The 14,381-nt window shown below is 50.2% G+C and overlaps 1 protein-coding gene across 14 annotated transcripts in view; it reads right to left on the reverse strand.

Moving 5' to 3' along the window:
• The window catches only part of HDAC4 (histone deacetylase 4), a 178,008-nt gene that overhangs the window by 77,301 nt on the left and 86,326 nt on the right, over positions 1-14,381 (reverse strand). For all 14 annotated transcript variants that reach the window (XM_014261233.2, XM_088059253.1, XM_088059252.1 and 11 more), the window contains one exon: positions 5,731-5,975. In XM_014261233.2, coding sequence (XP_014116708.1) covers positions 5,731-5,975 — 245 coding nt within the window. The remainder of the gene's footprint in view (positions 1-5,730; positions 5,976-14,381) is intronic.

Consider the following 14,381-nt stretch of genomic DNA (forward strand, 5'->3'; position numbering starts at 1 on the left):
AGTGCTTGGATGGCAGGAAGATGCCTGAATTATCCCAGCCTGATGCAGGATTCCTTCAACCAAGAGATGGGGTAAAAGGTGTCCAAGCTGCTCCATGGATTTGTTGGCAGAACCCACCTCTCTGTGTGCAGGTTTGTCCTCACCACTCTCGCAAAAGATCCTGACTTGGAGGCTGAGGAAAAGTCACCGCCCACCCCCTCCAAAGGGAGCAAACACTCTGATCTTCCAAAAGTTTTCCCCAGAGCTACTTCCATCAGAAGTTGAGTTTTGCAGGATCTAAGGTGTAAGTTTTGGAGTGGGCTCGGTGTGCCAGAAAAGCGAGGCAAGGTCAGTGAGAAAGAACAGGAGTCGTCTGGAAATAGCGCGAGTTCCAAGGCATTCGAGTAGTAACGAGGCACAAAATGTTCAGTCTGGTCTTTTACCACTGACTGTACCCAGCTGCAGCTTCCTAAGATGAATAATCCTGTCATCCCGGAATCCAGACAGAGGCGGACACCTGGTATCTCCAGGCTTTTCAAATTCCTCTTGAAAGGGTTGTGAGGAACGGGAGTGCTGCAGAAGAGTGGCACAAAAACGAGGAGAGGGAGCCCCTCCACGCTGGCTGCTGCAGGAAGAGAGCACGGAGCAGACAGACCCAGGAATGGGAGCTGGGATATCAGGGGGTGGGATGGAAGTTGGCCCTTCCAGAGCCCAAGGGAAGCGGGTGCTCAGCAGGAGCCAGCAGCATCCCTAGGGACACGGGAAAGTGCCACAGGGCATCAGCAGATGACACCAACCCCAGCAGCAGAGCTGGAACACGCCCAGCTTTCACTACTGAGCAGGAATCAACACGGGGAGGCCACCAAAGAGAAGCTCCGGGCACTGTCGGGGCTATGTCGAGAGCAGCCTCACTAAAGGATGATGTGATTTGGGCCCAGTGAGCTACCACGGAATCATGGAATGGGTTGGGTTGGATTGGGTTGGGTTGGGTTGGGAGGGACCTTAAAGATGATGCTGTTCCAGCCCCTGCCATGGGCAGGGACACCTTCCACCACAGCCCCATCCAGCCTGGCCTTGAGCAGCTCCAGGGGTATCTTGCAGGCAAACCTGCCATTCCATGGGCAGGTGGCTTCACATGAAAACAAGGAGCAGTTTTGCCCCTCAGCATCAGCATGAGAACTATCAAGTCTAGACATCTTTGGGAAAGAATTACATTTCTTTACAGCACAGAAAAATCTGGAAGATTCCCTGAAAGATTTTCACGCTCTGAGACCAAAGGAATGGCCCGGGAGTTTCACCCCATGTCTCTGAATAAGAGGCTGATCCCTCGAATGTGTTACTATCCCTCACTCAATGCAGGAATCCATTCTGTCAGGGGAAAGAACAATTTCATGATCACTGCACAGCAAACATCCTCACAAAGCTCCTTTCCCTGCTGCTGCTGCTGCTTCTCTGCCCATCCTGTCTATGCTGGACACACAGCCCAGCACTCCCTGTGCTATGGACGCACACAGTCCTCAGCACCTTCTCAGATGGTGGGAAAACTGGGAATGGGAATTGCACACCTGCAGGTGAAGATTTCAGGCCCATGAGGAGCTGGGAGGATCAGCTGCTTCCCTGTGCTGTTACCCCGCCACTGACATGCGTCAGCATCCCCGAGAAGTTTCCAGCTGTGGTTATAAAACAGCTGGAGCTGGGAAGAGCCCTTCTCCAAGCTCGGACAGAGGAGATGAACCGCATTCCCCACAACGTCCTTCCCTCCCTGCTGAGCTCAGAGCGCCCGAGGTGCCTCTGGCCCTGCCAAAGCGCCCATCCTGCCCCTCTTCCATCCAGCCCTTGACCAGAAGGGCAAACGGAAAAGCTTTTGGTAACTTCCAGCTGATCTTGGCTGGGAATGAGTGACTCACAAAGGAAAAAATTCCCTGCCGGTTCCTTCACAACCAAAGGTCAGGCAAAGCTCGCAGCGGGACCTGCGGAAAGGCTTTCCACCATCTCACCCGAGAACCAGGCCCCTTATTCCATTCTTGGTTTTGTTCAGGAAGGCAGATTTGAAGGCCATAAATTTTGTCCCACATCTGGCGATGCACAGAGGAGTGGAAAATCCACCTGGCTGAAGGCAAGTGGCTACAGGAGAGAGGAGCAGCCGCCGGTGCCTCCAGCCTCCTTTCTGGAGTGAGGCCTGGGCAATCTGCAGGGCTGCTCTGGAGCTGTGAAAGAAACAGCCTGCCCTGCTCCATATGGTGTGAAGCCTTCAAAAGGCATGGCTTATTTTCCCCAAATGTATCAGGGCTTTCCCAGAATGGCCACGGCATGCTTTGGGTTGGGAGGGACCTTAAAGCTCATCCCATTCCAAGCCCCTGCTGTGGGCAGGGACATCTCCCACTAGAGCAGTTTGCTCCAAGACCTGTACCTCATCACTAATTTCTTCCTAATATCGAGTCTAAACTTACTCTCAGTCAGTTCAAAGCCATCCCCTCTTCTACTATCTCTCTCTCCATCCCTGTGTTTTCTCCTTACCCTCCCACCCCTCCCCTGTGCCGAGCTCTGTGTCCATTATAGAGCCCTTCCACAAATATCTTTTCACTCATTTCTCCAAATGGCACCATCTTGTGGAATCTGGCACTTCTATGTGAAGGCCAAAACACAATGTCTATAAAAGCAAGGACTGGGACACACCAGGGAAAGGATCACATGTTCAGGCAGTCATTGCCTTCTCCTCCTGCACTAGGTCAGATGATTAAAACTGAGCTGATGGAAGTGATTCCAAGCTCTGGAAAAAGCCAAAACTTCAGCTCTCAATAGGAAAAAGTTATCTACTGGGACAGAAAAACAGACAATCATGCCAGCATTTTCCAGGCCAAATTTCACTCACTTAAATGTTCCTCACACTCCTGCTTTGTTTGGGGGCTGGGATGGAGGGGTGTTCACCCTTAGTTCCTGTCCAGTCAGACCAGCTCCTCTGTTCCCACCAATACCATGACAATAAAAGAAATAAAACAACCCCAAACCATGACTTCTCCTGTACCAGCAAAGGAGTCAGCACTGGAAACAAAGGAGATGACTGAAAGCTTCACCAGCTGGGAGAGCTGGGGGTGCTCACCTGGAGAGGAGAAGGCTCCAGGGAGAGCTCAGAGCCCCTGCCGGGGCCTAAAGGGGCTCCAGGAGAGCTGGAGAGGGACTGGGGACAAGGGATGGAGGGACAGGACACAGGGAATGGCTCCCAGTGCCAGAGGGCAGGGATGGATGGGATATTGGGAAGGAATTGTTCCCTGGGAGGGTGGGCAGGCCCTGGCACAGGGTGCACAGAGCAGCTGGGGCTGCCCCTGGATCCCTGGAAGTGTCCAAGGCCAGGCTGGAAAGGACTCAGAGCAACCTGGGATAGCGGAAGGTGTCCCTGTCCATTGCAGGGGGTGGCATTAGATGATCCTTAGGGTCCCTCCCAACCCAAACCATTTTGGGATTCTATGAATAAATTCTTTGCAGTTGATTAAAATGGTGGGCGCCAGGCTGTAGAGGAGAAAGCCAAAGTAATCAATTCTAGACAGTAGCACACACACAGAACAGAGTAAAATGCAGAAATTCTTCCCCCTTCACAGAAACAGTTTCCAAAGCAATCATGGGTTTAACATTATCACAGACTCACAGAATGGTTTGGGCTGAGAGGGATGTTAAAGCTCATCCCATTCCCCACCCCTGCCATGGGCTGCTCATGCCTGTGTGCACATGGGATTAAAAAACAAAAACAAAAACTCAGTTTCTCCAAAAAGAGCTCTGTGTCTTCACTCAGGACTGTTTCTATACCAAACTGCATACCCTGAGTGCTTTACTTGCAGAAGATAAATGGGTTTTATTTGCTTTTAACATCCCCATCCTGCTTTCTTCATGAGCTGGGCAGCTCCAAGTCCAAATTTAAAGTTATGTATTTTAATTCTCTGGGCAAAATAATCACTTCCCTGCACTCAGAGCCACTGAACTTAACACACTTGCCAGTTCTAAGAATCACTTAAATGTGGGCTGACTCCTGCACACAGAGACAAGCAGGATGTTTTCCCAGAGAAAATGCATCACAGGGGTAGGCTTTGGGGGTTATTTTCTTTGTGAGGCATCACAGGGCTTATTTCAATAAGGTGCTGTTTGATTTTTAATGCACTTCTTGTCCTACTGACACACTACCCAGAGATCACCTTGCAGGCCACCCTTAGGTACAGGATTTACCATCCCTATTTTAAGGCTCTCATTTAGCCAAGCTTACACGCAAGATGAAGAACTTCACTACCTAATGGGCTTGATGCACTGTGTGTCCCAAATTAGAGCTCAGCTTCTTCCTTACAGAGATTTTGAGCAGAGTCAGTCAGAGCTTTGACATAAATGGGAGCAAATATGTTCCTATCTCCAGTGCTTCGAGCTTGGCCATTAAATGGGATCTGACTGCCTGATTTTTCATAGACAAACAAGCACGGGCAATTACAAGGGAATAATGGAAATATTTGTCACAGGAGTTCCTGATCCTTTCTTCCCCCTCCCCCACCCTGAGTGCTTGTGCCAGCCAGTGTGCAAATGTGCAACCACAAAAACGTGGGGGTACGTAAACATTCCATACACACACCCAGAGATGCACACACTGTGCATCCATGGATAAATATATTCACACCCAGGCACCTCCTCACCTCTGCCCTGGAGACAGCACAGAGGACTCACCAAGGCACAGGGGTGTTTGCTGTTAATCCAGCCTCAAACAGGGACACTTCTCACAAAGCCCAGCTCCTCTCTGTACTAAGAAGTCTGTAAATAACACCCCATTAACTTTTAATCCCATCTTGCCCACTCTGACATGCATTTCGTATTGAAATGAAAGTTATATAAGGTTGAATCGAGGCTGCTTTTTAATATTACATTAAGGCTATTTACCATGTGCAGCACTAATCCCCCTTTGAAAAAAGGAGCCCATTAGCAATTCGGAAAGCTTACGTTGCCATAGCAATAGTCCAGCACTGGGAAATATTTATATAATGTCTCATGTTTTCACTCTGCAACAGCCATCCTCCAAACTGGACTGCCCACTGACCCTGCCTGCTGTTTCCTCCCTGTCACACACAGGGCACAGCACCTGAGTGCTGCCTAACTGCAAAATCTGAACGTGTCCAGACCCACCTGCAGGCACCTGCATTCCCTCTTCCCACGGTCCCACCACGCTCCACATGCTCGGTGTGCAGCTCGTGCTGATGGCCAACGTCCAATGAGAAGTTCCCATGCCCCTACTCCCAAAATGTGTGACCAGAGTAACAGGTAACCTCCCGCTGGGGTCAATTCCACTGAGGCATTTTTTATGTCCAGGGAGGGGAACAGAGCTGGGGAAGGGGCTGGAGCACCAGGAACAGCTGAGGGAGCTGGGAAAGGGGCTCAGCCTGGAGAAAAAGAGGCTCAGAGGGGCCCTTCTGGCTCTGCACAACTCCCTGCCAGGAGAGTGGAGAACAAGGGATAGGACAAGAGCAAACAGCCTTGAGCCATGCCAGGGAAAGTTTAGACTGGAGATCAGGGAAAATATCTTTCCTGGAAAGGTGGCCAGGCATTGGAACAGGTTCTCCAGGGCAGCGGTGGAGCCACCACCCCTGGAGCTGTTCGGAAGGTGTGTGGGATGCAGTGCTCGGAGACCGTGGTGGCGCTGCTGGGTTGATGGCTGGAATGGATGATCCTGGGAGGCTTTTCCAACCTCAACAATTCCACAGCCCCCTCCTTCCCGGCCGCCCTTACCTTGATGTGTTCGTGCAGCTGCGCCTCGTGCTGCCGGGAAAGCTGCTCGTGCTGCCGCTGGAACTCTGCGATCAGGATCTGCCTCTGGATCTGCTGCTTCTGCTTGAGGGCCAGCAGCTCCTGCTGCAGCTGCTGCTCCCGCAGCGTGGGCTCCGTCACCGGCATGGAGAACTGGTGGTCCAGCCGCAGGTCCATGGGCACCGAGCTCGGCGCCACTTGCAAGGGCAGGGCTGTGCTCACGTCAACTGCGGGGGAGAAGACAAGAGCGGGACTGAGCGGGGTCCTCATCCAGCAAAGGATGGGGGAACCACAGTCTGAATCAAGGGCAGCACCATGAAACTCACAGCATTCCTTCAGGGGTAACCAAGGACTACAGGAATTCCGGGATCAACAAGTTTTCCACCAGACACCACCTCCTATAAACCCATGTGTTTACCACAAGCAAAGAGCATCATGTGTGCCCCATCTGTGCCTTCCAAACACACACACACCTCTGTTCCACTCATCCAGCACCACCAAACACACACACCCCTCCATTCCACTCATCCAGCACCACCAAACACACACACCCCTCCATTCCACTCATCCAGCACCACCAAACACACACACCCCTCCATTCCACTCATCCAGCACCACCAAACACACACACCCCTCCATTCCACTCATCCAGCACCACCAAACACACACACCCCTCCATTCCACTCATCCAGCACCACCAAACACACACACCCCTCCATTCCACTCATCCAGCACCACCAAACACACACACCCCTCCATTCCACTCATCCAGCACCACCAAACACACACACCCCTCCATTCCACTCATCCAGCACCACCAAACACACACACCCCTCCATTCCACTCATCCAGCACCACTGGAAATAGGGAGGATAAAGAGTAATCCAAGACTTCACAGAAAGGATTAAACTTGACTTGTTAATTAATCTTGATGAACTGATGGACTGCTGTGGTCAGGAACATGAGGCTCTCCCTTTAAGAAACTCAAGCAGAAAACCATGATGTGTTGGATAATAAATCCCAAACTGGTTTGGTTTGGGAGAGACCTCAAAACCCATCCAATGCCATGGGCAGGGACAGCTTCCACTGTCCCAGGCTGCTCCAAGCCCCAATGTCCAACCTGGCCTTGGGCACTTCCAGGGATCCAGGGGCAGCCCCAGCTGCTCTGGGCACCCTGTGCCAGCACCTCCCCACCATCCAGCCCTGCTCTCTGGCAGTGGCAAGCCACAATCCCTTTGCAGTAACTGATCTCAGCTTGTTTCTCCTAAAAAAGAAAATTACTGTCACCCCTGAATGACTAAAAATCTTCTAAATTCCGCCTGAGTGACAGTTCTGCCTTTCACAGGTATTCTGTGTATTTGCAACATTTGCTGTCTCTCTCTCTCTCCGGGGCAATCCCTCAATAACTCTGCTGAGAGCTTTGAATGAACATCAGTTACAGGATAACAAAGGCTAATCCCTCAGAAACAATGAGCTTCAGCAAAACTGGGAAAATAAAGGTGGGTTTTTTTCCTTCATATCCTCTGTCAGGATATTAATCTTATCCATCCCATGGAGAGAGTTTTCATAGGGTTTTTCCCAAATACTTTTGTGGAGCAGAGGTCCAGAAGCGTGTTCATTCCTCCCTGCACCCAGCTTGGCCATGGAGAAGGAGGAGGAGGAGGATGAGGAGGAGGAAGAGAAGGAAAAGGAGAAGGAAACTTTCTTTTTTTGATGGAAACATTTTCAGCAAAAGGTCACATTACTGGAAGTGTTGCTATTTTTCGACCCACAAGCTCTTCCCTCCACTTCCCTATTGTTTTCCTTCCCATGGCCTTTTCTCCACTCCCCTCTCTCCCCCGCAGCACCAGAGTGAGGATTCCTTGTCATGGATTGATTTCTGAGCCACAGACAGGGATTTTGGGGAGAGCAGCACACTCTGACCCACCCTAAAGGCTGTGTTTGAGGTCTCTGGGGAGAGTTCAGAGCCCCTTCCAGTGCCTAAAGGGGCTCCAGGAGAACTGCAGAGGGACTTGGGACAAGGGATGGAGGGACAGGACACAGGGAATGACTTCCCAGTGCCAGAGGGCAGGGATGGATGGGATATTCCTGAAGGAATTCCTGGCTGGGAGCGTGGAGAGGCCCTGGCACAGGGTGCCCAGGGAAGCTGTGGCTGCCCCTGGATCCCTGGAAGTGTCCGAGGCCGGGTTGAACATTGGGGTTTGGAACAGCCTGGGACAGTGGGAGGTGGCACTGCCTGTGGCAGGGGTGGCACTGGATGGGCTTTGATGTCCCTTCCAACCCAAACCATTCTGTCATTCCACGTGTTCCCCTTGTCCTGTCCCTCCATCCCTTGTTCCAAGTCCCTCTCCAGCTCTCCTGGAGCCCCTTTAGGCCCTGGAAGGGGCTCTGAACTCTCCTTGGATCCCTCTATTCTCCAGGCTGAACACCCCCAACCCTCCCAAGCATGCAAAACTCAACCCAGTTTCAGGCAGAAAGAACATCCTTCCACTTGTGATTGTGCCTCCAGATCCATTCCTCCTGTTTGACTCCCTAAAAAGAGCCTTAAGTTGCCATTCTCTGCTGGAAAACAGTCCTAAGAAAACTCGACAAATCCCCCATTTTCCACCCAAAGGGACTCTCCCCACCCCCACAGCTGCAGGGATGAGTACCACAATTCCCATTCAGGGCTCTGCGTCATCCCTGACTCTCAACTATTTCAGGCTCCAAAAAAGCCCCTCTTTGCCCCGCCAGGAGCTGCTGACCCACAGAGCCCTGTGAGCCCCAGCCAGCCTTCCCTGCTCAATGGACACAGCCCCACAACAAAAACCCTCCTGTGTTCCAGGGAGTCTTTGATGGGACACTCAAAAATTGCTTTTCCAGGTCCTGCCTTGAGAACGCACGAGCACAATCGGAGTCGTGACGCGAGCCGAGGCACAAAGACGACATTCAGGGCTGGCATGAGAAATGCCAAAGCCATGAATGAGGAGACAAGATCCTGATTATAAATAATAAACTATCTCACGGTCTCTCCCTGCTTTTTTTTCTTCCCTGTAGGAACAGAAAAACATTAATTTTTTAACTTCCTCCACCCTTGGCATATAGGGAATTATTTTTTCCCCATGGTCAAGTTAGCCTGATTTTGAGTCCATGGTCATGTTACGATGATTTTTATACTAAGCTAGAACCACTCTGCTGGTGTTTCCCTTCCCAAATAAATAAAACATGGCTGTACATCACAGCCTGCTTGCACTCTGCACATTAATTAAGACCTGAAGCACTTCAGTCCCCCTCGGCTGCTGATGGAGGTTGGAAATTTGACATCTTGCAGCTTGTCTGGAACACGCTGAGAGGGATAACCCAAAACACAGGGAAATGAAGTGACAATCTCCAACCTGAAGGCAAAGTGCACATCCTACAAAAAGTATTTAATCATGGAATCACAGGATGGATTGGCTTGGAAGGAGCCTTAAAGCTCATCCAGTCCCACCCCTGCCATGGGCACCTTCCGCTGCCCCAGGTTGCTCCAAGCCCAATGTCCAACCTGGCCTTGGGCACTTCCAGAGGTCCAGGGACAGCCACAGCTGCTCTGGGAATTCTATCCAAACCCCTCCTCACCCTGTGCCAGGGAACAATTCCTTCCCAATATCCCATCCATCCCTGCCCTCTGGCACTGGGAGCCATTCCCTGTGTCCTGTCCCTCCATCCCTTGTCCCCAGTCCCTCTCCAGCTCTCCTGGAGCCCCTTTAGGCCCTGGAAGGGGCTCTGAGCTCTCCCCTGGAGCCTTCTCCTCTCCAGGTGAGCACCCCCAGCTCTCCCAGCCTGGCTCTGTTGGAAAACTAAAAACATTTCACATAAAGGCTGTAGATAAGGCATTATCAGGGAGTTTGTATTCTCCCACACTCCAAAACGGAAAATAACTTCTCCATAAGTCCCGGGTGTTTTGGAAGGGATTAGGGGAAGGTGACACTAAAGCTGTGAATATACTTTTCAATAAAACTAACAGTAACAATTGAATTTTCTTCCCTTTCTCTGATACAGCATTTTCACGTTGGTCTTTAAAGGATGGAAATACAGGTTTGAGTCCTGTAAATACACTAAAATGTTAAATCAAATTTTGGTATGAGAGGCACACCAAACAAATATTTAAATTCAAACTTTGTTTCAGAATAAGTTTTACTTAAGGCTAATTTAAAAAACATTCACAGAATCCCAGAACCACAGAGGGGTTTTGTTGGAAGGGACCTTAAAGACCATCACATCCCAGCCCCTTGCCATGGGCAGGGACACTTTCCACTAGACATCAAATTGGAGGTTTTTTTTGTATCAAATGCTGCTGCCAAAAATTACTCTTTCTTTTCCTTTTTTCTTTTTTCCTTGATCTTCTATTTTTTTTTTTATTTAAATTTAAGCAGCACAGAAAACTGCCTCTCAGATTTGAAATCCAACATCACCTTCAAAGAGAAAGTGCAGGAAATGCTTTCCCTTAGCTCTCTCTTCCTCTGGCATAGAGAAAGTCCCAATCAGCTCCTTCCCAGCTCCTCTTTCTTCAACAATTCCCTTTGGAGAAGGGAAAAAAATCCCATCCACCTCCCCAAATCTGCTGCAAAACCCTGGGGATGAGAGTCTGGTTAAGGCTGGGGGAAGAAAGCAGCTCCCACTGCAGGACATACCCCACCTGCCCATGACAGAGCAAGCCTGGGAGAATCCCAAAATCCCAAGAAAAGAGCATTCCAGCCTCTTCCATTGACTCTCCAGTGCCTGGTGCCCACCCCAGACACTGCCCACCAGGAATGAGATGTTCTTGCTCTGGTTGACCCTCTCCAGCCAGGGCTTTCCAGAGCCCATGGACTCAGCTTCTCCCCCTCTCCCATCCTTTCTGGGCCGGTGCTTTATTCCCAGCTAATGAGTTTGCTTTTTAATTACTGCTGTGCCAGCCATGCCCCCGGGCCAGGCTCTGCCAAGGGCAGCACGTCAGCCTTTGGGCACCCTCAAAAAGCAAACACAAAGCCAGAGGATGTGCTCAGTGTCCCAAACTCCTGGCTGCTGCCGTTGGATCATCCCCATCCTGCTGAACCACCCGGTGGGATGCTGAAGAAGTGTGTGCATGGATCTCCCCCTCTCAGCATCGTTTCCAGCTCTTTCATCCCCAGGGAAAAGCAAAAAAATCATCTGTTTATTCCCTGACTTTATTCTTCAGGGCTGTCCTCAGTGTTCACCAACAGTTTTCGATTTTTAAATAATTCCCTGTGTTTTGAAAGCCATTTGAGCACCAAGTTGCTGCCAGCAGGAATGCCTTGGGCGTGTGGGGAGCACGACGCTGGCTCTGAATCCTCGGAACACCGTTCCTGTAACCCATCACCCCAGTTTGCCTTCAGAATCAGCCTGGAAAGGGAGGCAAGCAGCTACTGCTGACTCTGAGCACAGCCAAGGGAGCACTTGAGGTGGTTGATTCTGGCAGGAAGATGTGTGTCAGTCGAGCATCACTGGATTATCGTGAATTGAATCCATCCCCCTCCCAGCAGCGGCTGGAGCGCCGGGATCCCCTGTGCCACCCAGCCAACACAGGGATCCTTTTCCAGTGGGGCTCCCACTCCCCAAATTGCCAGAACTCCCCAAAACACTGCGAGACGGTGAGATCAGAGCTATAAATAGCACCGAGCTACTGCAGTATCTGACTGCAGTGCCGGGATAAAAGCAGCGGATTCTGTGGGGAAGCGGAACGAAGCCACGGCACAGCGCCTTTGGAGCCAGTTCCATCTCCAGCACGGTGTATGTCCCACACAGAAGGAGAAATTAATAGGAGATGGGGGAAAACAACACATGACCAGCTTCACTCAATTCTGAATTTTTATTCTCTAGACAGGGTTGTGTCAAGCTGGACTGGAGGAAGCCCTAACTTGTCCAAGGGTGGGTGGTTGGAGCAGGTCACGGCAGGGCAGCTCCCAGGACACCAACATCCTCTGGAGCACACCCTGAGCATCATGTGGGGGCAGGATGAAGGCACAGTCCTGCTCTTCTGTGGATCCACACCAAACAGAAGAACTATCACTGATTTATGGAATGGCCTGGGTTGGAAGGAGCCTTAAAGACCATCTGGTTCCAAACCCTTGCTGGGTGGGACAGCAGGAGGAAACACTTCTGTTTTGCTCAATTCTTACCTCTGTTATCCATTTCCAAGGACTAGGATTGCGCTATCGTGGGCTGGAATTGGCCAACAAGCTTGAGCATCACAGCCCAGCTGGAGCCAAAGGCAGGTCAGCACCCTGCAGTCCCGGGGAATTTTGGGACAGCCCAGGTGGGCAGCTGCAAAGCCAGCCCGGATCCTGTCTGGGAGCACAAGGCAGGAGTAAACAGCAGCCGAGGCTTCCTACAAGCTCCAGGCACGCTGCAGCTCGGTGAGAGCTGGAGTCACTCCCTGCTCAGGGAGTATTTCCTGCTCTGTGAATGGGAACCAAAATTAATCATCCCATCAGCCATGGAAACGCGTCGCGAGGCACCACTCCGCAGGCAACAGATGGAGCTTTAAATGTCACTCACTCATTCATTGCAAGGAAACTTCTCCCTGATTACTACCGAGACCTGGAGACGTAATAAGGACGCAGAGATCCTGGATTTCTACATATCCAGCTTTCCTGAGCCTAATTCCTCCTCTGAACAGACCTCATTAGCATTTATTAGTAAGGTGCATGAAAATTTTATTCATGACGATAAGGAAGCCAAAATTTGAAGAGCAGACCACTCATCCTACTGTCTCCATCTTAGATTTAAAGCATTAAAAAATGTCTCTTAATTTGAAGAAAAAGAAAACCCACCGAGCTACACCCACAATGGACAGAAAACAACATTTTTCAGTGTTTGCAAGGAATCCCAGAATGGCTGGGCTGGCAGGGATCTTGTTCCAGCCCCTCTCACCTCAAAGCAGGACATCACAGTTCGGAAAATTATAAACTCCCATGGATAGATATCCAGGGGTATTTTCTTAATGAGAATATGGAGTTCAAGGCCAGCACCAAATCCTTGATGACAGGCATCTCCAACAGAGATGTCTCCAACAGATGAGCCTGAGCATGACAGAGCAGCTCCAAAGGAAGACACTCCAGTTTCTCCACCTCCTTTTCAACCATTATCCCACTTTATCTCCTTGTTGGATTCATCAGTGACATCTCTAACAAATGAGTGTCTCAGATGGAGCCAGAGCTTTTTGTGAAATTAAAGATAATGGAACGAAAGGAGTCGGCTTGGACTATTTCTCATTTCAAACTTCACACAATTGTGGGAAATCTTTCCTTGTACAGCTTCCTTGCATGGAGTAGATAAGCAAAACCCACTTAAGTTTTCATTGTGAAAAATCCCATCTAAATAAATAACAAATAATAAAACAGAAAACAACAAAAAATAAATGTATAGCTCTTCTTAAAAGGCTCAGGAAGCTGTGGCTGCCCCTGGATCTCTGGAAGTGTCTAAGGCCAGGCTGGGATAGTGGAAGATGTCCCTGCCATGGCAGAGGGTGGGACTGAATGATGTTTAAAGTTCCTTCCAACCCGAATCATTCCGGGATTCTGCGATTCCTGGGAATGTCATTTCAGCTGCCTCTTTGCTTCAGGCATTACCCAGCTATTGAACCTCTTTGATCCATCTGTGTTGCTTGAACAGGAAACTTCTCCCCTCAGCAGATCCCCAGGACAAAAAGCAGAGTTGAAGGAAGCCCAGCTGCATTTCTGTAGAGCCAAACCCACGTGGATTTCTCACATGCTTCTCTCTAATATCACTCTGAGCTTCCTTCAAGGGAAAATGACATTTTGGAGAAGAGAATTAAACATGGAAGAGATGGTGCAGGAGCCAGAAAGTCTCATCCTGAGATTACATGTGAAAAACATCCCATGAGGAAAAAAATAGTCCACCTGCTTGGGTCAGCATGGGAAAGACGAGTGAAGGGGGGCCAGACAAACACCTGGACATTCCCACTGGTCCTCTGGAGTTTTCCCTGGAGCCTCCCAAGGGATGAGCTCTCCAATGGCAGGAATAAAGCCAGCTGATGAGCTGGTGGCACAGCATGCTTTGGGTTCCCATCCCACCTTGCCATGGGCAGGGACACCTTCCACTGTCCCAGGTGGCTCCAAGCCCCAGTGCCCAACCTGTCCTTTGTCGCCCTGAAAATTAAACCTTCTGATCTTGTTTTCATAGATTCTAGCCACTTTCCCAGGAAAATAACTATAAACATAGGTGTTTATACATCCTTTGTAAGAAATGTCTTTTGATGAACGTTTCTCACCACCAGTGTGCTTGGGAAGGTGGTAACCTGGCTATCCAATCCCTGGTCATTGTCCAGAATCTATAAATACTGGAGTCACAAAAATAAAAGGAGCTCTTTTTCCTGTCATTCATTGAACCACGTCTGTGTGCATCATTCTGTGTCCTATAGCAACAGGCCTTGGGCACTGCCAGGGATCCAGGGGCAGCCCCAGCTGCTCTGGGCACCCTGTGCCAGGGCCTGCCCACCCTCACAGGGAAGGATTCCTGCCCAATATCCCATCCAACCCTGCCCTCCCTCAACTTAAGGTCACTACCCTTTGCCAAAAGAGAAGGTGAAACAAAATTCTTAAGAATTACCTGTCCCACTGTATTTCAAACAGCAAATAAATGGTTATTAC

Source organism: Pseudopodoces humilis, chromosome 8 (assembly GCF_049639895.1).
Source record: "Pseudopodoces humilis isolate 2021_Gansu_Grassland_sample_001 chromosome 8, ASM4963989v1, whole genome shotgun sequence".
Classification (NCBI taxonomy): Eukaryota; Metazoa; Chordata; class Aves; order Passeriformes; family Paridae; genus Pseudopodoces; species Pseudopodoces humilis.